This window comes from Culicoides brevitarsis, chromosome 3, assembly GCF_036172545.1.
Source record: "Culicoides brevitarsis isolate CSIRO-B50_1 chromosome 3, AGI_CSIRO_Cbre_v1, whole genome shotgun sequence".
In the NCBI taxonomy this organism is placed as follows: domain Eukaryota; kingdom Metazoa; phylum Arthropoda; class Insecta; order Diptera; family Ceratopogonidae; genus Culicoides; species Culicoides brevitarsis.
This window is the reverse complement of record NC_087087.1, coordinates 28,286,650-28,311,572: the sequence shown is the minus strand read 5'-3', so window position 1 is coordinate 28,311,572 and position 24,923 is coordinate 28,286,650. Positions and strand designations below refer to the sequence as shown.

General features: G+C 26.2%; 2 protein-coding genes across 2 annotated transcripts in view; one reads left to right on the top strand and one right to left on the bottom strand.

Annotated features, from left to right (window-relative positions):
• The window catches only part of LOC134833201 (neurogenic locus Notch protein), an 89,559-nt gene that overhangs the window by 54,471 nt on the left and 10,165 nt on the right, over positions 1-24,923 (bottom strand). The window contains exon 2 of the mRNA XM_063847441.1: positions 8,146-8,224. Within this exon, the coding sequence (XP_063703511.1) occupies positions 8,146-8,224 (79 nt within the window). The remainder of the gene's footprint in view (positions 1-8,145; positions 8,225-24,923) is intronic.
• Positions 5,820-7,800, top strand: LOC134835613 (protein OSCP1). The gene is made up of 2 exons (XM_063850504.1): positions 5,820-6,055; positions 6,821-7,800. The coding sequence occupies exons 1-2, from the start codon at positions 5,837-5,839 to the stop codon at positions 7,553-7,555; spliced, it is 954 nt and encodes a 317-aa protein (XP_063706574.1). The 5' UTR covers positions 5,820-5,836; the 3' UTR covers positions 7,556-7,800.

Genomic DNA, 24,923 nt, shown 5'->3' with positions numbered 1-24,923 from the left:
AAAATAGAATTATCAAGTTTTTTTGTTCTTTTTTTTCGTTAAAAGGCTAATCATAAAAAATATGACAAAATTATTTAAATATAATGCGTTTTTATTAATATTTTTGTGGCTTTTAATGAAATTTATTCTTCTGAAGCGAAAAAGAATTCTACAAAAGTTTTGTATTTTTTCTGCCAATCGGTTTCGGTTGCGGTTTGAGGTCTTTTCGACCAAAATTCAGCTTGTGAGGAGTTTTCATGGGTATTTCTTATCATCAAGGTCAAATAAAGGACTAAAATGACAATTGCTAGAATAGAAATTGTCAAAATTATTGAAAATTTTTGACTTTTCTTGATTTTTTTTGGAGTTTTAGGTAAATTTGGAGCATCGCCACTTCCAATTTCTTTGGGTTTGCGACAATCTGTACAAACATTCACTACTCCAAAAGTCTTTCGTCGCAAATTTGCGATTTTTGAAGCGTTTTCCCTTGAACGACGAGTATTTATCTTCGTCAAAGACGATTTTTTACGAGGATGAATCGTGGAGGTTTGGTTTTGCAGCCAATTCATGACGTTACTTTTAATTTCCTCATCAGTTTTTGGTTTTAACTTGCGTGAAGCCATTCTCAACATTTCTCGTCTTTTTTCATTTTTATACAATTTTGAAGCAGTTGCTAGGCTGTCATCGCTCCCTTGAGCCTTTGATCCGCTGGAGGTGGAGTAATCCACATGGAAACGTGAGTTACTGAGAAAATTTTGGTTAAAAACGCTCGTCGATGAGGTTTTTTGATTGACAATCGCATGAGGACTCGAGAATTTGCTCACAATTGACATTGTCGAAAAAAAAAATATTTGAAAATTGACAGAAAAGTCATGTCTGACTTTGGTTTTATATTCTGCAAGCAACGACGAGAGAACAATAGATTTTAACAATAAAAATTTAGCACACAAAATTCCATCACGAAATTGAGTGCGCGAAGGAAATGACGACTAAACGCGACTCTCGGGGACAATTTTTGCCCATAACGAGACTTAATTACAATTTATGCTCGCTTTGGAAGCGTAAGCCACGAGATAAAAATAAATAAATAATAACTGAAAGTGAATTTAGTGAAAAATCGCGTCTTTTGAACGTGAAGAAAAATGCGCGCAAAATATTTCTTCACGTTTAAAAAAGAAGAAATGTCTCATTAAAGCAGAAAAAGAGCAGAAACGAACCAAACAAAGCGATAAAGCGAGTTTATGGGCACAAAAAAAAAACATTAAAGAGGAATGATGATGAAAATTGAGAACAAAAGAAGGAGACCAAAGGCTAATTATTTATGTCAATTAAGGATTGCTAATTATGGAATTGATGTATCTCGTTGTTGTGTCATCATCCTTCTAATGCCACGAGAGAAATATTTGTGTGAGGTGAAATTTTTGCCATTTTTTTGATCGATATTTTTATGGGTTACGAGGAAATTCGCTTTGAATTTTTTTCTGGAATTGCTTTCGTCATCAAAAGTCGTCCCTTGTGGAAGACAATAAAATAAAATAAAATAAAATAATAACAAAATAATTACTATTGTTCTCTCTCTTTAAAAAAAATACTTTTACAGACACACATAAATAGTACAAAAAAAATCTCTATAAGACATAAATTTTCCCACGAAATAATAAATAAAAATAAATAAATACGAACAAGCATGAATGAAATAAAAATATAAAGCGATATTCATTACACACACGTTCAAGTTGTTGGTCACAGATCCGATCGCTGAACATAAGTGAATAGAAAAAATTACGCACGCATGATAAATATACTGAAGAAATGCAAACAATAACAACCCCTGTTAATTTTTTTAAAATAAAAATTTTTCAAGTGGTCGCCTCTTGAACATCTGTTTGTAGGTTTAAATGTCCCGAGATCGTGCAATATTGCTTCTTCCGTTCGCGAGCTTCACTTCGTCGTTTTTTGGTATGGAGAAAAAGAAGTACGTCAATAATTGGTTCTTTCGTGGTAAGGCTCATTATTATCGATGAAGTATAAGGAAAAAAATGAAGGCAGTTATTATTGGGGAAATATGCAATGATGATAACACGTGCAAGAATTCTCATTCATGAATTATTTCTAATAATTTTTGGGTTGTTATTTGCAAGGAAAATATTTTTTGTACGAAAATTAGTTTTTTTCGGGTTAAATTACGATTAAAAATTAGAATTTTATTTGAATTTAGAGGAATTTCTCATTTTTGTACTCCTCAGTGAAATTATTTTAATTAAAAAATTAATAAAAAATTTTTTTTTGGCTAAAAAACTATTAAAAATTCATGGAAAATCTAAAAAATTACAATATTTTACATTTTTGTACTCCTCAGTAAAATAAATTAAATTCAAAAATTAATAAAAAATTATTTTTTGTTTGAAAAATTATTAAAAATTCGTATATTTCACATTTTCGTACTCCTCTATGAGATCCAAAAACTAAAAAACTGATAAATTGAAGGTTTTACATTTTTATACTCCTCAGTTATATGCTTACTTAATTGAGGAGTAATAAAATGTAAAATATTAAAATTTTAAGATATTTTATGAATTTTTGATAATTATTCAATCAAAAAAAAAAGCTATTTATTAAATTTCAGATTTTAATTTTTTTATAATTTTTTTATTAAAAAAAGTAATTTTTGTAAAATTTTTAATTCAATCGAGGAGTACAAAAATGTGAAACATACAAATTCATTAAATTTTTACAGTTTTTTGAACAAATTTGTATGTTTCACATTTTTTGTACTCCTTAATTAAATTCAAAAATAGATAAAAATATTTTTTTTAATTAGAAAAATTATTAAAAATTGATTAGAAATCTAAAAATTCGAATAAAAATTATTTTTTGGTTGAAAAACTATCAAAAGTTCATGAAATATTTAAAAAAAAAAACAGAATTTTACATTTCATTACTCCTCCTGAACAAGAACAATTTTAGAAATTAAGTTTTTCGAGCCAAATTATGCTAAAAAATTTATCAGAAATTAATAAATTTGAATATTTCACATTTTTGTACTCCTCGATGACATGCTACAGATTAATAGACAGACGAGACAGACACAAACCAACGAAAAATTGTTCCTAAGCTCAATTTATCGTATCTCACGCGTATTTAAATTTAATATTCAGTAGTTGCCACGACATAACATGCGTCAATGATTAATTAGTATGTAAATTTTGTGCGCTTTTTTTATTACCTAGTCGAACATTTTTCGATCTATATCGTGTAACTTGCCTACCCAGGGTGTGGTTTATCCGTGTTTCAAATAAAAGTACTCAATAAATGTTCAAAAGCTCAAAATTAAGTTGGAATAAAATGACAGAACATGCTTAATTTAATTACTTTTATCACACAAAATGGCTTTTTTTTTGCATGTCGGTCTCGGTGCATTTTCAATAAGTATCGGGAATCGTGAGATAAATGCACCGCGCGGGTTATCAAATGTTATGATTTATGCGCTAATGCATGGAATATGGGGCTCTGTTTAATACCAGTAGTCAGACTTCATTATTTATGATTTAAATACTTGAGCAACTACTTTTGGTGCGCGCAGCAAAACAATAAATTGAATGCGAGAATAAAAGATCCTTATCCGTTGCATTTTTTTCTTCTATAGTTTCATCAGTTGCTTTAATAAACAATGAAATGAAATGAAAGCAAATGCAACAAAAGCACGAATCGTCTTATTATTGCCGATGATGATGATTGGTAATGTTGTTGGTTAACTCTCGTCGTCGTTTTTTTGTTCGTGAGTCGAGAGAGTGTGTGTGTGTGTAGCGTGCCATATTTATGATGATGATAATAATTGTTATGCAAATTCAATTATTGTTGGAATGATGCGAAAAATGCACGTTCCCTTAACTGTATTTACTGCGAAAAATGGAGTTTTTAGGGTGATGTAACGAACTAAAATGCTTGAAAAGTCACTTTTGAATTAAATTTTTATAATTTTCTCATAAAACAATAATTTTTAAGGTAAATGTCAATTCAAAAATTACAGTTAAAAAATTTGGAAATCGCTTTTTCGCTAATTCAAAGTTTCAGGATGAATTTTTCATACGAAATTTAAGATTTATTAATTTTCTATTTGAAAAAACTGTTCAGAAATTGAAAAAATCGTTAAACGTCAATTTAAAAAGTGACAGTTAAAAAATTTGGAAATCGCCTTTTCGCTAATTCAAAGTTTCAGGGTGAATTTTTTATGCAAAATGCAAGATTTTATATATTTTTTCAAAACTAATTGTTCAGAAATTGAAAAATTCATTAAATGTCAATTCAAAAATGACAGTTAAAAAATTTGGAAATCGCTTTTTCGCTAATTCAAAGTTTCAGAGTGAATTTTTCATATGAAAAAATTAAAATTTCTTATTTTTCAGTTAAAATTTGTCTAAATTGTTTAAAAAATATATCTAAAATTGTTCAGAAGTTGAAAATTTTCTTAAATGTCAATTCAAAAATTGACAGTTAAAAAATTTGGAAATTGCTTTTTTGCTAATTCAATATTTCAGAATGAAAATTTTTCTATAAGAAAAATAATTAAAATTTAATTTTTTCAAAATTTGTCTAAAATTTTTCAGATTTTAAAAAAAATCGTTAAATGTCAATTTAAAAAATGACCGTTAAAAATTTCACTCTTTTGAATTAAAACATTTTTGAAATTAATTTTAAAAAAATTAAAAAGGCGCCACAGATCTCATCAAAAAATTATCAACAAATTAATTGCATGTTTAACATCAAATTCAACTCTAAACATGGAAACGCATCACAAAGCCACGCATTGTTGTTCAATTAAACAACGCTTCGCATTATATTCGATCACATTTCTCATCTTAAATTGACCATTACTTATTTTTTAAACGGTAGTACGATTCCATCGAGTAAGCAATAGCAGAAAAAAGTGTGAATGATAAAAAAAATTATTTACTGTAAAAAAAAAACTTTTCGCTTTGCTTTGATAAATTTATATAAATCGTTAATTGATACGCAAGTGAGATGCCAACTTTGTTCTTATGGTCATGGGAAATTAATTTGGTGTGAAATTTCTTCCAAGTGAGTGAGTTACTTCTAATATTTACGTTAGTCGGTCAGAGATCAATTCCAGTTAATCCAAGCCAAGCAATACTAAGTAACCGAAAACGATTAATCATGTCGTTGAAACAACTGCACAAAAACCTGTTTGCTTAGCTTTTGGTGATTTTTGTGTGCGGTAAATAGCAAAAATTTTCCGAGCTACGTTTGCATGCGAACGTTCAATATTTTAAAATATGTTTAAATAATTACTGGGTCATTAGTTGATCTTATTGGGCGATAAAAAAAATCGAAAATTGACGAAAAGAGTGACGAGCTTTACTACAAAAACAACGAAGGTAATCATCATCGGTCATTAGGTAATCAAAATGTTGGGAAAAATTAAATTTATTAATAGCTGTCAACGATCAACAAGGGATTTGACTAATTGGCAACATAAACGAATTACGTTGCTCAAATTGAATAATGACCGAGCCACGTGTAATTTTGGTTAAACGTTTTCACTTTCAATGGAAATCAAAAGTTATTAAATATTCATTATTGATTTTCATGCCAAGCACTGCTCGTCGACATAGTTCCTCGTTATTTTTTTACCCACGAAAAAATTAATTCCTTTCCGATATCGCTACGATTTTGACCTATTTTTGGGTCTGACACCGTGTACGTGACGCCTAGCAACGCTTTTGTAAACAAAGCTTCTGTGTGTGTTGGAACAAAGGCGTTGGAACTCTTTTTTTTTTTACATGCCAGTCGGAAAATTGCAACAGACAGATAGCAACAACAAAAATTTTCGGTAAAAATGACACTGGAAAATTTATTTTTGACTCTTAATTTGGGTTGTGAGATGATTTATGTGATAGACCAACGACTGAATGCGCAACATGTAGCGGTGGACAAGTCGGCGACAGTCTTGCGAGATCTCACAGAGGTACTGCTGGATCATAAATTCTTGAATTACATCACGACCGGATACGAGAATAAAATGTTGACTTTGCAACAAGCGAGGATTTTGTTGACGGTGAGTTGAATTTTAATTTTTTTAATAATTTAATTAAATATTTAATTAAATTTTAAATTAAAATTTTTTTAATTTAATTTTTTTTAAATATTTAATTTAATTAAATTGTTGAAAAAATAAAAAAAATAAATTTAAGTTTAATTCTATTTTTTAAAATCATTAAAAAATTAATTAAATAATAACCTTATTAATTTTAATGCAAATTTGATTTTTTTAAGAATTTTAATTTTTTTTTAAATCTTTTAATAAAATTTATGTTAAATTTAACATAAAAAAATACTTTAATTATTTTCAATGAAAATTTTTATTTTTTTAATAAAATTTTTAGTTCAATTAAATTTTTAAGATAATAAAAAAATCTTAAACTCTTTAAAAATTTAATTATTTAAATTTTAATTTTTTTAATTTTTAATTAATTTTTTAATTTTTAATTAATTTTTTTATAAATTTTTAATTAATTATTTTTAATTAATAAAAAAATAAAAAAAAAATAATATTTTTAAATAAAAATTTAATCAAATTTAAAAAATAATTAAATAAAAAAAAAATAATTATTAATTTCAATTATTTAAATTATTGTTTAAAAATTTATTTTTATAATTTTTTCAAAATAAAAATAATCATTAATTATTTTTTTTTAAATTTTTAATTAAATTAATTTTTTTTTGAATAAAAAATGTATTTTTTTTTTATTTTAAATTTTCAATAATTTTTAAAAATTTTTTAAAGAAATTTTTAAAATATTTTTTTTTTTAATTTTTTCAGGACATTGCCTGTTGCTCCCTCATGCGTCTCGACATGAACTCGATGGACAAATTGTGGGAACTGATGGTTATGATGCTCAAATGGCAGCTTTTTGTCACGGAAAACGCCCAAAACCTGATGGACATCACATTCCGTCACTTGGATGGCATTGCGCGCCTTTTCCCCGAGATGCGCAAATCAATTCTCATCGATTCAACCAAACAAATCATCATCGACTACTGGGATCAACTGAATGACGGCAACAAAACCACCGTCGTCAATAACATGAAAACGTGGCTAAAACCCTTCAACACGAAAATTTCCATACTTTTACGTCTCGGATTGCAAAATCAAGATGGATCTTTTGTCGTAACTCCCGTAAATAACGATTTTTTCGACTACTACAGCAAAAATTTAGGCACCAATATTTACGCAAAAACGGCGCATTTGCAACCAAAAGACCTGGCAAAGGCTGTAAAAGATGCCAGTCGAGAACCGTCACCTTTAAATACGCGAGAATTTGATACTTTGTTCGATCAATTGGGCATTTCGACGGAAACGAGAGCCAGTAGTAGTTTGCCAGTGGTGCCAAATGTCCTCAGTTTGTCGGATATGTTGGGAGATGTCAATGTAAATTTAGAGGCGCAAAATGAGACGGAAGACGGAGACACCAAAACGCACCTGGAAATGTTCATGAAGGGCTTGAACGAGCGAGGAAGGCAGGAAAGTTCCTCAGAACTCGGAGATTTGGTATAAAAAGTCACGGCAAACGTAAATTTATTAAAGCCCGTAAATCATCTATGCATGAGAAATTAGATCTGCGATAATTCATAAAACGATATTTGCCAAAAAACGTGAATAAATTCAGAGCTCATTATTTCAGCAACGATCGCAAAGGACGCAAATCGCATAGAAAAAAAATATTAATAAGAAAAATATTTATTGCCGTCACAACTAATATTGTTATTATTTATATAATATAATAATAACAAAAAAATAAATATATTGAATTCGTGACTGCATAAAAAAAAATAAAATTTTGTAATATGTGCCAATCTGGATGGAATCACACACAATATGATATTTTTTCCAATTTATTTTGTGAATGCAGGTACCTTTATTCAAAAAAAAAAAATAAAATTGTCGAGTTGAGGTGTTAATATGTCGTAAAATAAACGACGGATGATTTTTTGCATAATAAGTTGCATTGATGATTGACAATTGCTAACCAATGCAAAAAAAAAATAATGAGATATGAACATTTCACATTCAAGACGAACTTTACATAACGAAGTAATAGCAGCTTCTGGCATTAAAAATAAAATTAAATAAAAATTTTCACTTACTTGCAATACGATTCTCCAAGTGACTTTTGTATACATTTTCCATTATTCCTACATGGTGATGGCGAACATGATAAAAATCCTAAAAAAAATGGAGAGAAATTATTAGTAAATGCATGTTTTCGTTAAATACAAGACAAAACAAGATAAAAATTAGTGAGGGAAATTCCACATGTTTTTCTATGTTTGTTGATGTGATGAGAGTTTGAGCACTTTTTTTTGCATTGATTAACCTAATTTGATGTACGGACAAGTATTTATATGGTCATCATCATTATAAATTTGTATCTATTTGTTTTTGTTTTTTAAAAGTATTTCATTTTAATTTTTCGTAAAAAAATATTTTTTGATTTAATTTGGTCTGTCCTTATATTTTTATTTAATTTTATTGATTTAAAATCAATAAAAATTAAATTTTTTTTTTTTTTTTAATTTTAAATTTATTTTTTATTTAATTTTTAAGAAAGAAATTCTTTTTTAATTTTTGAAAATATTTTTAAATTATTTTTTTTTATTTTTTATAAAAAAGGTCACGTGGTTAAAATTTCATTAATATGCACTAGGCTTTATCATTTAAATTTTTTTTCTTAAAAATTAAAATTATTTATTAAAAAGTATTAAAATTTATATAAAATATTATACAAAATTTATTCGAATAATTAAGCCCAGTGCACATTTTAAAAAATTACCCACGTGACTTGATATTTTCTTTGAAATATTTTAATTAATTTAACTGAAAAAAATCATAAAAAAAAAATATTTTTTGAAATTAAAGCTTTGTTACATGACCCAGAGCATATTTTGAATTTTTTCAAATTTTTACCCAGTACACATTTTAAATTGTATAACAACAAAAATCATTAAAAACAAATAAATGCGCTTTCGTAGAAATTTTTAAAGACAAAAAATTAGCATCATTTACTGATCGATTAACTGATCTTATTTTGATGGAATTGTATTTCACGTACCACAAAATAATAACAAAAAAAGGTTGTTAACGAAAAAAGAAAGAAGAAAAAAAAGCAAGTGAGTTTAAGAGAGGGAATTTCTAATTTATTTCATGCCAACCATAGTTTTATTCAAATCAATTTTTCTTCGTCTTGTTTGTCTTTGTTCAGGTCTGACAATCTCTCTTGAGAATTCGGTCGGTACCTAATATGTGTCTAATGTAATGTAGATATCTCTTGAACGTCGTCGTCGTTGTCGAAGAGATGAAAGAGCGAAGAAGGAGGAGGAGAGCGATAGAAAAAGGTACAAGATTTACCGTTACTTTGTTATAAAATTATGTTTATCTCTGCTTTATGCTTTTAGACAGACGCAAACAAAGATCTTGCGATCATTAATTCTCAGATTTGACAGAAAGAACGGTTTTGGTCGGAGGTTTGCCTCTGAGATATTTGACGGATAAACAGTGAGCAAAAATGAGAGCAAGGAATGATTTTAGACTGCCGAATTACTTGACAAATGGAGCACAGAACTCATTTTATTACAAAGGATTAAACGAATACAATTAAATGAAACGAGTAGTAACACCATTTACTGAAAATTTTAGGGAAAATTGAGTTTAAAAATGATCTATTCAGCTTTTATATTTTTTGGCGGGAAAATTCAAAAAATGGCGGGAAAATTCAAAAAATGGCGGGAAAATTTAAAAAAATGGCGGGAAAATATTGTTTATATTCAGAGCTGCAAATATTTTCAACTTTTTAGCCATTTTTGTCTTTGAAGCTTAAGTTAAGTCATAAGATTTTATAAAATCTTGTTTGATCAACTGATCAGTCTGATCAACAATGGATCTACAGATCTATCGAAAAAGTAAAAAAAAATGAATCATGTGAAAAAGTGTCCTTGTAGCTCCATCTCCAAAAACAAAAAGTGATCAAAACCGATGCGAAATCTCACGATGCGATGACTTCCCTTTTACGATTTATTAAATTAACATTGTATATGATTATAAATGTTTTTTTTTTGCATTGGTTATGCTTTAATTTATTCTTCGTACCACTGCGCCAGTAGTCATTTTAATTTTATATTTTATAAATTTATCAATAAAAGGCAACTTGAACTACCCATACTTGCTGGCTCGATAAAATGCATTTTATACGTTCGTTCGTGTGTATGAGTTTGCTTAGAGGCTCTAATCCGCAGAGTAGGCTGAACAAACGAGTAAACGAAACAAGCAACATTAACCTATTATGATAAACTTGTACAAACTCAATGAGTATTAAATGTAAATTTTGTAATTTTTTTTTGTTGTTCATTCGTTCGTTCATATTTTTACCTTAAACCGTATCAATTCAATTAATGTTGCAAATTTTTACTGTACTGAGGAGACTGTCGTCGTCGTTGAATTGGTTCCCTTATCTGGAAACATGAATCGACAAAATGAGGCATGGGCATGTGTGTGTGTGTTGTTGTTGTTGTAACAAAATTGTCTTCTTGTTAAATGATGCGAGTTATCTTCGCCTTTGCTTCTCCCTGCTCGCCATCCCGATAAGTATTTCGCATTTCCCGGTATTGTCGCGAATTTTAACATACCACAAGAATTCACAAAGCGAAACAATGTAAAGATAATTAAATCAACCAAAAAATAAATTATGTTGCTCAAAGTTAAATTGAATTTTGTTTTTTTTTTTTAATTGACTGATTGACAATTTTTCTTTTTGATGAAATTTTTGCATGTTATGCCACCCATTGCGCGAGTAAATTTGAATAAGTGACCCATTTAAGGGAGAATTGATTTCATTTGCAAAAATTATGCAATTTATAACGAAAGACATGTCGGTCAAAAAAAAAAATAAAATACTTGAGACTTGAGCTTCTAATCGATAAATGCTGCAAGAAAACAAGTGAAATCGTGTCTATTTTAAAAGCCTTTTAAAATTCATTTATATATTTTATTTTTGCGCGACTTTCAATCACTTTTTTTCAAGTTGCGACTCGATTAATCTTAATTGAAAACGCACGCGAGTCACATCAGATTACTTCATTTTGCGAGTCATTCAATCACTTTGTGCTTGATAATTTTGCATTTTTATGGTTAATTTCGTGTTTTTAACTTTTTTTTTTAAATGGTACTGATTGATGAAATGAAATTAGGAAGTTAATTGAAAAGTTCTCGTCAATTTATGACATTACATGATGAGATCAAGTACCATGTCATGTGTCTCAATAATACTTCAAAATTATTTAATTAAAAGGAAATAAATAACAATCAAAGAGATTTGAAAATTTTTTTTTTTTGGGGCATTGATGAGAAATGATGACCCCTATTTTTGTCATATTTGACTTTTTTGAGATCTTTTAACGAACTTTAGAAGTTTTTAAGTTAAATTTATAGAAATTGAAGTAAAAAGTGATCACGTGGTCTCTTTTTTAAAACGAAATTTGCATTGGGGAAATTTTAAAATGTGCATTGGGTCACAAATTAAATGTACACTGGGTTAAAAATTTAAAAGTGAACTAAGAAATAATTTTGAAATGTATCATGGGTACAAAATTTTGATGTTAACTTAAGCAAAATTTTAAAATGTGCACTGGGGCGATAATTTAAAAATGCTACCCAGGTCACAAAAATATTGTGCACTGGGTAAAAAGGTAAAAAATTACTTAAAAGAACACTTTAAATGTACACTGGGTCGAAATTTAAGGTTTGAAACTTCATAGAAAATTCAAAATGTGTACTGGGTTAAAGTCACGTGGTCATAAAATACAAATTTGAAGTACTTTTTGCATTTTTTGAGCATAAAAAGTCTCATATCTCATCAAAAATCATCGTTTTAACAACGAAACTACAAATAATGTCCACCTACGCAACTAATCATAAGAAAAACACGAAGAAAACATGCTGTTACGATGACTGTTTCCATAATCATCATCATCATAACACACATTCACAGATGAACTAACACGCTTTAATGAGCACAAGATAAATTCATGTTTTGCGTGTTTGGACTACGATTTAAAAAGCAATCAAAATATTTTCAGTTCTCTAATTATTTTTTTTTCGTTTTCGAATTTTGAATCCCTTCGTTCATGAACAAAATTCAAGTAAATCTCTTTATCAAATCGGCTCGACTTGACTTGACAATGGGTGGCATTGTTTATTTTATTTAATGAATAACGAAAAAAAAACAAAAACAGACGACGACAACTACAACAATTACTTAAGGTTGTACCTTTTATTACTATTATTACTGCATCTTGCCAATTTATAGTTTATTTTTTTATTTTTAAGAAGCACACGAGAAACGAGATGAGAGCGTTGATTTTTGTTTCTTTTTCATGTTTTGTCGTTTATTGTGTCCCCATGATTTTTTGTGTTTCTGTGCAGTTATCGATACTTTGTTCGTTCGATACAGAAAATAGAGTGAGGAACAAAAGGCTAGGTTTCTGGTGACTAGAAAATAAATTCGTGAGATAGATGTTGATAAGGAATATACGAAAAATTTCTTTTTTTTTTGCGGTTTTTAGCATTTACTGAACTAGAGCTATTAAGGAGTAGGCAAGTAAATTTTTTTCTTAAACGATTTGAACCTGAGTTTGAACTGAGCGAGCAAATTGTTGTGCTGAGATGCGGAAATTGTCAAAAACGGTGCACTTTGCAAGGAATTCATGTGATGACAATCTCATTTGGAGAATGAATTTTTTTTAAAATGATTTTTAGAAAATAAAAATTTTTTAAAATTATTTTGTAATTTATTTATTTTAATATATTAATTTAATTAATTTTTTAAAAATTTAATTTTATTTAAAAATATTTAAATATTAAAAAAAATAAAATTTAAAAAAAATTTTTAAATTAAATTTTTTTTTTAAATTAATTTTATTATTTTTAATAATTTTTTAAATTTTCAGAAAAAAAAAATTAAATATTATTTAAACCAAAAATTGACAAAAATTAAAAAAAAAATAAAATAATAAAATTAAATAATGTGAATTTTTATGTGATGGCAATCTCATTTTTAATTTTTTAAATGTTTTTAGAAAATAAAAATTTTTAAAAAAAATTAATTTTAATATATTTAATTTAATTAATTTTTCAAAAATTATTTTTATTTTTTTAAAATAAAAATAAAAATATTTGCATAAAAATTAATTTTTTAGGTATAAATGAAAAATAAAATAAATTTTTTTTAAAAATATGAAAAAAATATTAAAAAAAAATTTTAATTAATTACTTAAAATAATTTTTAAATTAAATAATTAATTGTTTAATTATTTTTTTTAAATTAATTAAATTTTTTAAAATTTCCATATTTTTAATAATTTTTTTTAATAACGAAAGTTCAATTTTATCACAAATACCATCAAAAAGTGCTCAAAATGTTCGTCTCAGGACACTGACCAACGCACGTTTTTTCACATGTTCATTTCAGTAAGCAACCAATTTATTGCACGTACATTTTTTTTTTGTTTTTTGAAAGTGATTGAAGTGTATGTGTGTTGGGGAATGAGTATGTTTGACACTTCACCATCGCTGATATAGATCACGACTTAACACTTTATTTATAAAAGTATTAATAATCTCGCCGACATGAATTATCTATTAGATAAAAAAAAAAATTTCCTGCGTTTTTGCTAAATTTATGTTGCATGTACTTGTCATTTTGTTTGGCATTTCACTTGGGCGTTTGTGGCGATCGAACAACGTGATTAGAAATTTTCTTTAATTGACGTGATGTCCAACAAGATTTCTACTCTTTACGAAAAACAAAAATTGAAAAAAATTATTTTTGTCAATTTTATCATGAATTTCAATCATTTTTAATATTTTTTCTCATTTATGGCAAAAAAAAATTGCCATTAAGAATAAAAATAAGAACGAGTTATAATATGCACGGCATGTGTCCAGCGTGTCTGCGCAACAAAATCGCAGCGCCATGCCATGAAACATGTGCTGCAAAAATTGGTTTGGAGGAAGAGAAACAATAAAATGAACAAGTACCTCATTTAGCTAATGTCTTTTTTATGCAAATTTAATTATTATTATCATTCATAAGTATTACAAATAAGTCTGATCAATTATTTTTTATGAGAATTGATTTTTTTTTCTTTCTTGTAACAATTTGTCGTTACAAATTTTTAACTAATTGAAGTTTTTTTGATAAAATTCATCAAAAAAAAAACTAATTTTATCGTTTGTAAAAAAATGAACAGATCCGATCATGCTAATTTGATACTTTTTTCTCTATTCTTCGTTTTTTTTCTTCTTCTAGGAAATTCACCTGAGACGCGCCGTAACATCTATAATAAAATTTGTCATATTTTTCTCCACTTTTTGTTTCGGCTTCGTCATTTATTAATAAATAAAAAAAAATATATTCCATTTAATCCAAGCCAAGCAAAGTAGAGTTGAATTGTTATTATTTAGCATAATCTTTCTTCTTCATCGTAAACTTTTTTTTCTGCTGCTCTAAAGTTCTTTTAATGATTACCTTATGAAGATGCCATCCATGCGATCATTCTTTTTTGGTCATCATCATCATTTTTCTTCTTATTCTCCTTCTTCGTTTCTTTCATTATTCGCTATCGTTTGCCATTTTGTGTGCACTTTGTTTCGTCTTTCATTTTTTTTTGTACTCGAGTTACAGATAAGCAAAAAGCTTTTGATGACTTGGTTGAACTATCATCGAAAAAAATTACTCAGGAGCTCAAAACATTTTTTTAAATTAATTTTTCTTTTTGACAAAAGTCCGGTAGGTCTCAGAAAATAATTCAAATGTAACGCTTCAAAATCCCGTTTTTGAACTAATTCCTTCCTCTTTTCTTTTTTCTATCTTTCTTCTTTGTCCCTGTTTCAGAAAAAAAAACTCATTGTTTGTACAAAAAATAATAACAAAGGTACGACTAATGCATTAACATTTAGCAAACACACCGAGATTATCTTTTTTTTTTGTTAAATATTGGCATAAAAAACCGGATTGATGTTAAATTTTATTTTCGAACTCTCTATGAATCATTTTTTTTTCGTCTTGTTTTCGTTCATGTTGAAAAGCGGGCGAGGCAACAAATAGAAATTTACAATGTTAACATTTTATTGCCCAAATACAATTAATTTCTTTGAACATGAAAAAATTAAAGAGCTAATTTTACGTTACACTCAAGTCGAGAAAGATGCCCATAATTGAAAAATTGGCACGGAACCTGTAATAATTCTCGACAAAAATTTAAAAAATAAAATGTACGTAATTTGATCTCAATGTGTCCCTTATTAATATGCAACATGCATCCATTTAACATAATCACATCCATCGTATTTATAAAAATTGTTTAACGAAAAAGGTCGCTTCCTTTCTCTTTTTTTTTTTGGTATTCTTCTTGTCGTCGTCCCTTTTTTATGGCAGTACGAAAGTTGTTATTTTTCGAGGAAGCCAAAAAAAAATGTTGGACTGAAAAGTACCTGATCAGTTCTGGCAAAAGTTTTAATCTCTTTGTTTGAAAAACGATCGACTTCGTGCATCGAAGAAAAATAGAGAGACAATGAATTCGTGACATATTTTATGATTGATTATGTTTGAAACTCTTTCCATATTTTTTTTTTTGTGTTCTGGGTGCAGTTTTGATCGAACGATAATTTTGCGATCATCATTCATAAAAAAAAATTAAACGAGTTTTGGATCTAGATTGAATTATTGACGGATTTTGGTTGAAAATGCATTCAAATAATAATTTAATTGATGAAAAGTGTGAAATTCTTGAAAGAATTCAAAGGGTTAGATTTTTAAGATTTTTTTAGGGTTACGTTTCTTTCGCAATGAGAGTCATTAGCTTTCAATAGATCTCTAATGACAAAATGTTCTTAATATTTTTTTACTATGAAGGTTCGTATTGAAATATTTTTAAAAGATATTTCAGTACGGAGCTTTATAGAAAAAATATTATTTCGACTAATTTTTTAGGAATATTCTGTTATTAGAAATCTCATTGCTTAAAAAAAATTGTAGAAAAAACTGAAGTTTTTTTATTCATGAAATTCAGTTGGATTAATTTGTCCATTAACTTCAAAATTTGGCAGGTTTTTGGTCAAAAATGTAATTTTAACTTGAAATAACCGGAAATAAAATTTAAAAAAAAAATTAAAAATCTAGAAAAGTCACTTGATAATTGTACAAATGAGCGAAATAATTAAATGTTCTTGATATTCTGTTGATAAGTTCATTGGAAGTAAATTGGCGGTAATGTAATGGGACATATAAAAATCGACGTTGTCTTAAGTTGTACGATATTTCGTGATTTTGCGTGATCTTACAAGCCAGTTGTTGGTAGTCGATTCTTTTTCTCATCAAGTCAAAAGCAAACATGAAGTCCTTGATCTTTCTTCTTCTATATCGAAATTTGGTCTTCAGCAGCTTTTGTTCTTCATGGGCTTCTTGTTTTATTTTAATCAATGCAAAAAAAGTACTCATCCTGATTTTTTTTTTGTTGAATATCCCAAAGGTTGAAATTTTCTTGTCTTACCTAAAAATAAAAAAAAAATAAAAATTTTATTAGTACAAAATGTTATTGATGTAAAAAGATCTAATTCACACTTCCACCCTCATAATTTTTAAGAACATTCCCACACATATTTCGCTTTTCTTTGCTGATGTCTTTTCGTAATATTAAAAATAATTTGTAACATCTTCAAGACCAGCATCATTCCCGAGACAAAAAGGAGTTAAATGAAACATATGTGCATTTAATTAGGTCTCCCTTGAAGAATTTTTAATGATGTGTGTCCTGGTTTATTTTTTCGTATTTTCTTAAATAAACGTTCCCCTTTTAAATTTTTCGGTTTTCTTAATCCTTGACTGAAACGTTTGTTTCTTTAATTAAATACTTTGTGTATTCATCTAATCTTACATGCATTAAAATGATAATTAAAAACATTCACACTCTTTCCCCTCTCATCTCGCGTCTTTCTCCGAAAACGTTTCCCATGACATTCAAAAAAGTTACGAGATCTGTCATCAATGTTTATTATTTGACGAGTTGTTTATTATTAAAAAAAAATTTAAATTTGAAACTTTTTTGAAGTTTATTGTTTTTTTCTTTCTTTTATGCCGTTGCAGACTAAATAAATTCACTTTGAGAGAGCACTTGTTCGATAAACATAAAAAGAAAAATATTTTTATGCCCACACACTTTCCTAAACAGCAAATTTCTTACATCGAAGAGACAAATATGGCAAAGTTCGTAGACACTTGCTTAGATATGATTATTATCAGTTTGACAAATATTTTTATTTTAGTTTCTAAATAAATGCAAGTATAGTTATGTAAGTGGAGCAACAGTCATCGCCATAAATGTTGATGTTGCAGATTCCTCACTAATACTTGTTTGCGTATTTTTATGAGAAAATTCCAATTTTATTTTTTTTTAAGATTTTTATTTAATTTAATTTAAAATAATAAAAAAAAATAAAATTAATTCGTTAATTTTTTTAATTTTTTTATTAAATTAAATTAAATTAAATAAAAATTTTTAAAAAAAAATAAATATATTTAATTTTTTAATAAATAGATAAATAAATTAATAAATAAATAAATTAATTACTATAAAATTAATAATTAATTTAATTATTATTAATTATATTTTTTATTAAAAAATTATTTTTTAATTATTTTTTTTTATTTAAAATAATCATTTTTTTTTTTATTTTAAAAAACTTTAAAATTAGTAAAAAAAATATTTAAAAAAAAAATCCCTGTGGATGAGACTTGTTGACGAAATTTCAAAGAAACAAAATTTAAATAAATTTTTTACACTTTTATGTCTAAATTAACCCAAACAACAATTCCAAGTCGAACATGTGCAACCTCTAAAATAATCCAAAAGTAATAAATAATTTTTTGTACCATTTTCTTGTGCCTCATGTTAATTTTAATATTTTTTTTTCGGGATGGTGTGACATGACACACGAGAGAAACAACTCTCTGAATATTTTATTAGCTTGACACTGTAAACATTTTTTTTTTGTTTCAAAGGAAATGTTTTTATTATTAAAAACTTTATATTTAACACTCGAATGAAAAACAGATAAACATAAGTCTCTCATCTGCCACAAACATTTTTTTGTTGTGTTTTTCAAGTGGATTGCAGCTCGAAGCGTTCACACACTTTAAATTTTCAAAGCCAGAAAGACATCTGTACCCCTTTCGTTTTAGAGATTAAAATAATTACATCCATAAATATCGTGTTAACACTAATAAATGAGGTCGATTCATTTTCTTTTTTTTTTCTACACGGGAAAATTTTTAGATGAAAAACTTTTCTCAGGCTGAGAACTCAATTAGTCATAAAATGGAAGAGTTTTACGACTCCTTTCTATGAATTTATGGGATTTGTTCTCATGAGTGAAAAATGATGCTTGATCGATTGTTTACGTTTTGAATAGAAAATAAAAATTTTTGATGACCAGCTCATATTTTTTTTTTTATAGATGGGAACGGATGCTGAGGATTTTCTCAAGGGTTTATTATTTTTGTTTAATTTTTTTTAAATAAAAATTAATTTAATTTAATTTAATTTATTAATTTAATTTAAATTAAAAATTAATTTTTTTTAAATAATTTAAATTTATTAAAATAAAATTTTAATAAAATTTTTTATTTTTTAATTTTAAATAAATAAATAAAAAATAAATTTTAAAATTTTAATTTTAATTAATTAATTTTATTTATTTTATTAAAATAAATTAGAATTTAATTCTATTAAAATTAATTTAATTTTAATAATTTATAAAAAAAATAATTTAATATTATTTATAATAAATTTAATATTAATTTATTAATTGTTTTTTTTTAATTATTTAATTATTTAAATTTAAAAAAATAACATTTTAAATATGTTTTTTATTTAATTTAATTTATAATCAAATAATTTTTTCTCAATTTAGTTTTAAATAAAAATAAATATTTAAAAACATTAAATTTAAAATATTAAATAAAAAAAAATCAAAAATAAAGAAATAAAAATAAAAAATATTTAAAAAATGCTTGAAATTATTTAATTTAAAAAATATCGCAAAATTCTCAAATAAAACAAATTTCTTGCGAATTTCAACATCATCACTCGACCAAAGCACTTAAGTAACCCACGCACGTGCTGATAATAACTACCTTACTTACAGCAACTAAAAAGTGTCCAAACAATGAATTTGATTCATTTCACGACACGTCTTCATCGTTTCTCGTAGGTTGTTGACAAATAACGTAAATAACGCTTATTTGTTGGGTAAAAAAGACACCGCGCGACATTCTAAATAATAATTTTTTTAATTCTCAGTTTCGTTTTATTTCATTTTTATTTTTTTGATACATTAACATATTCTTATCGTTCGTTCGTTCATGCCTTGCGGAGTGTTTTTAAAAAATTAAAAAAGAGAGAGAAAAATAATTTTGTTCCATACATGGCGAACCAACATTAATTTATTAATTCGATAATTAGTTGATAAAAATGGGTTAAGTGGATGTGTTTATTAATGTTTTGCTTTTAATGGGTCTCCGTGCATGGCGATGGCGTCTCAATTGCTCTTTGGCTTTATTGATTAGAGTGGGATGAGAAATTAATTTTAAATGAGCCATTTTAAACAATCAACGCAACTTTCTTAATGTTTTAATCGTGCATCTAGTCAGCCATAAAAATGTTAGAAATTTCAATAAAAAAATATTTTATTGGATAAAGGGCATTAAAAAATTGATAAAAAATATTTTTTTCTTAAATTTATCTAAAAATGTGGTAAAAATGTCATTTTAACACTCAAGCCACAAAAAAAAAATTTTTTTTTTCAACAAATCAATTAAATTCTTCTACGGTCAATTAACTTTAATTTTCATTTACATGCGATTAAAACTTAATTAGGTGTCAATGTCTGCAAATAAAAAACAATCCAAGCTTACACACAAAACAGGCAGTCATGTGCAGCCCACCATTACACGAGCAATTACATGCCCGAACAATACCGTTTTTCTCGCTACTACGTTTCATTCATCGAGATGCATGAATGATCGAGACGAAAAGAAAAAAAATCGTGGGCGTGAGAAATTCCATCGTGTTTTGACATGTTTAGTGATAAAAAAAGCTCGTGATAAAATAAAAAAAAATTAAAGGAAGTGTGACCGCGAATTTTATCAAAACCGTAGAAAAAACACACGAGAGTTGTCAATTTCATAAATAATTTTTTTTTGTCTCCCTTATTTAAAAAAAAATTAAATAAAGTCGCACCGGAAATATATTAACGCGCGCCAAACACAATTTCGAGACTTATCTCGCTGACATTCTTCCACAATTTTTTTTTTTTTTCGTAATTGAAATACAAAGAGCGACACTTTTTTCCTCTTCTTCTAACGTGGCAAAGAGAAGAAATTATTTATTCAAACAGACAATAAGTTATTCAAATATTTGTCACAACATGACGATAAATATTAGGAAAAAAAATAATAATGGCATAAATTGACCATTTTTTTTTTGTGATGTTGTGTTGGAGAAGTGACCGACACATGCACGAAAAGTCATTCGGAGACAACATAATTCATCATATTCATAAAAAAAATAAAAATTATTATGAGATGATGTTCGTGTGGTGTATTGAAAAGACATTTCCGCACGTTAAATGTTGTTTGAAAGTCGTGGAATGAACGTTAAAGTGCATTTTTGTTACGTAAACTATTATTTTTATTTTTTTATTTATTTATTTTATTTTATTTTTTTTTTTTGATAAACATTTTTAATTTTATTAATTTTATATTAATAATTTTTACTTTTTTTTTAAATATTTTTTTAATATTTTTTGAAATTTTTTAAAATATTTTTTAAATATTTTTTTAATTTTTTTTCTATTTTTTTAACGTAAATTATTTTTTTATGTCAAATATTTTTAATTTGATTTTTTTTTATTTTAAATTAATATTTTTTATTTTATTTTATTTATTTTTTTTAAATGTTAATTTTTAATTTTCTTAAAATATTTTTTTATTTTTCAATTAAAATTTATTAAACAATTCTGCTTAAAATTTTTATAAAAATTACAAATTTCACATTTTTATACTCCTCATTTAATTAGCGACTCAAAAATGAATGAAAATTAGTTCTTCAAAATATTAATTTAATTTTTTTTTGCTCAAAAATAAAACAAAAACAGATTTTTAAAAGTAAATTTTCTGAAATTTTTATAAACAAATTTTTCTTAATTCCATTTTGATATAAAAATTTCACATTTTTGTACTCCTCATTTAAAATGGCGACTATAAATTGATAAAAAAAAAAAGTTTTTTTAAGTATGAAAAGTAAGCATTTCGGAAGATTTCTTAAAATTTATAGAAATTATGAAAATTTTTAATCTGATATTTCTGAAAATTTATATTAGAATAATTTTTAAAAATATTTTTGTACTCCTCGTTTTTATTTATATTTTTATTTAATTTTTTAAATAAAATATTAAATTTTTTTGAAATTTTAATGAAAATTTAGTTTTTTATTTTTTATGAAATTTTTGTTAATTTATTTTGTAATGAAAAAGTTTCACATTTTCGTACTCCTCATGCTCTTTTGTGACAGACAGACAAACAAAAAAGCTTTTTTTTCATTAAAATTCTTAAAATGCTATAAAAATAATGTCTGCCGAGTGCGACACGAACACGAAGCGATCATGCAAGGGGCAATCAAAGTATCAAATGTCGAGATTTTTGTTGGTTTAGGATAAAAGTTCAAATCTTCAATCATTCAAAAATAAAGGTCCTCATTTTTTATGAATTTTTTAAAAATATTACGATAAAAAATGTTAAAAAACTGCCGATTCGTCATCATTTCTTACAAAAAAATTAAATTATTCCCGAGACACAAAGAATGAAGCGCGCGCGTTATGAATTAATTTAATGATTTTTGTCTGTGTCCAAACTACTAATCAAACCTTTGACCGTCAATGGCATGAGTTTTGTCTCTCTCTCTTGTCATTTCCAATTGTTCTGGCGAGGAGGTAAATTTTCGAGGCACTCATAAATAATTTAATGACACCAAACTGTTTGTCTGATTAAAATCAATTGAAAAAGTGTATGAAATTCTCGCAGCAAACGCATTGAAAAAACAAAACCTCGCGCGATCATTTACATTTAAATAAATTCAACGAGTTATGATGTTTTCATTTATTTACATGAAGTTCTGTCTCTCGAAGCACTTGCGACACAAAAAAAAAATCAACGAAACATGTTAAATAATAATGATAATGTCTTTTGTTGAATAAATGTTTGACCTGAGCAGAACATGCATGGACATGGAGAGGCAGCAAAAAAAAAAGAGAGAGAATATGAAATGTCACACAGAATGAACAATTAAATGAAATTCCAAGTATTTTGTCCGAACAAAAATTTTATGTTCTCTTCCACACTTTTCTGGATAAAATGGACTGGACATTCTTTGTGATGTTGTTGTTTGAAATAAATATGGGAAGGTATTGTTTTGTCGTTTCTTCTTTTATGCGCTTTTGCATTAAAATGACAAGTTTCGCTACAATAGGGTTATGTTCGTTATTATTATTGTTTTGTTCGTTATGAAGTTGGATGGAGTTGTGATAAAGATGAAAAATATGAAAAATGGAGGTAATGATGATTTATATTCAGACATGTCTTTAGAACTTGGTATGAACGGGAAAGGATGTGGGTTTAAAGTCTGGAAATGTTGACACAAGATAAATAAAGTAGGAACTAGTTGATAAAGATTGGCGCCGATCCAATATTTTTTCCGACGAATTGTGTCAATATTTGAAAATTTTGATAAATATTTTATTTTATTTATTTAAATATTTTTTAAAGTTCAATTCGGGTTAAAATTTGATTTTTATTTTAAAAAAAATTATTTAAAATTTTCAATTAAAATTAAATAAATTTTATTTTAATTTTTTTAGATTTTTAATATGAAATTAAGTTAAAATTTATTTTTTTTATAAATTTAATTAATTAATAATTTAAATAAATTTGAATTAAATTTCAATTAAAATCAAATAAAATGAAAAATGTTTTTTTTAATTTTAAAATAAAATTAAAAATTTTTAATTTTTAATTAAATTAAATTTTACAAAATTCTAAAAATAATTGTTAATGAAGAAAATAAAAAAATTTTTAAAGAAAAAAATAAAAATTGATTATATTTAAAAAAAAAAAATTTTCTAATTTTTTTTTTATCTTGAAGAAAATATTTTTTTAAACAAAAAATAAAATATTTTTTAAAATAAAAAATAAAATATGTTTTTAAATAAAAACTGAAATATTTTTTTTTAATAAAAATATTTTCTCTATTAACTTTAAAAAAAAAATTAAAACCCAATTTTTTTTTTGAAAAAACCGAAAAACTGAACTTTTCATACTTTAAAACAAATTTTTCCTGGCATCGAAAAAAAATCAATTTTTTTCCTGTATCACAATCTTGTCATTCGAAACATCAAATACAGCCAACATGTGTCATGTAATCGAACATTTATACAAATTGTTGTGTCAATTTTTTTTTTCCTATGCTACTTGCCAAGTATGTGTTTCGCAAATACGCAACAATTTTTTTTTCTAATAGCAAGAAAAATAAATCATATCGCGAGCAAAATAAATGAACGAACTAACTGACAACTAGTCCAACGTACTCGACTTAATCATTCATTCATTTTTCCAGCAATGCAGTGGCAGCATAAAAAAAACGTTAAATAATTGCAGGGAATGAATGAAATGAAACGAAATGTCATACAAAACGTACAAACGATGAATATTGAATTAGACGACTTTTTTTTTGCTTCGTGTCTTCTCACTCTCTTTCTTCAGTATTTATTTTTTTTTGCGATATTTCTCATTCATTTATGGCTAGATGATGGATAAATAACGCAAAAGTGATTAAATGTGGGCAACGTGTTGTTGTGCAGTTAGTTGCAACGACGACATCGACGGATATACTTGACGTATTAGTGTGTGAATATTTCTCTTACACACTTTTTTTTCGCACATATCAATTAAAAACTTCTTTTTTATGCTTTTAAAACAACAACTAGGTATTAGCAACGAACACTGACGATGTACGAAAGAGAAGAGATGCGAATAATAATTAAATTTATATGCGCATTTCCGTTATTTTTAACATGGAATTTGACCGTTTTCAGGCTTTTTTTCAATGAATTTCGATGCCTGTTGATTTATTCACAAATATCGATTCGCTGGAAAATTTCAAATGATTAATTGATGCACTTCTGATATGCAAAGGTTGTGTACTATATTCCGATTGTTCTATTTATAGACATCGGAAAATCAATCACAGAGTATGATATAAAGTAATAATTGTAACGACGGTCATATATAAGGTATTATGTGAAATATGTATGGGAGAGGGAGAAAGAGACATACAATGAATTAAATTACAATTACAGAGGGTTTGGATGTTAATTTTCGTTCCAGAATTAAAATTAAACCTTTACCAAATTATTTAAAAACTTTAACTCGAAGATTTTGAAAATTTAAAAAGTTGCTTAAAATTTGATGTAAAAATTGGAATAAGTTGCTGAATAACTTCAAAAATCTACTAAGAATCATTTGAAAAGTTGCTGAAAAGATTATAAATGCTTGCTGAATAATTTTAAAAATTTGCTGAATATATTTTAAAATTTGCTGAACAATTTTAAAAATTTGCTGAATAAATTTAAAAATTTGCTGAATATATTTTAAAAGTTTGCTGAATTATTTTGAAAATTTGCTGAATAATTTTAAAAATATGCTGAATATATTTTAAAATTTGCTGAATAATTTTAAAAATTTGCTGAATAATTTTAAAAA

Excerpts from the sequence above, each read along its gene's own strand:
- LOC134835613 (XM_063850504.1), top strand. The coding sequence starts at position 5,837 with ATGACACTGGAAAATTTATTTTTGACTCTTAATTTGGGTTGTGAGATG. Across the intron at positions 6,056-6,820 it reads AAGCGAGGATTTTGTTGACG|GACATTGCCTGTTGCTCCCT; the intron begins GTGAGTTGAATT and ends TAATTTTTTCAG.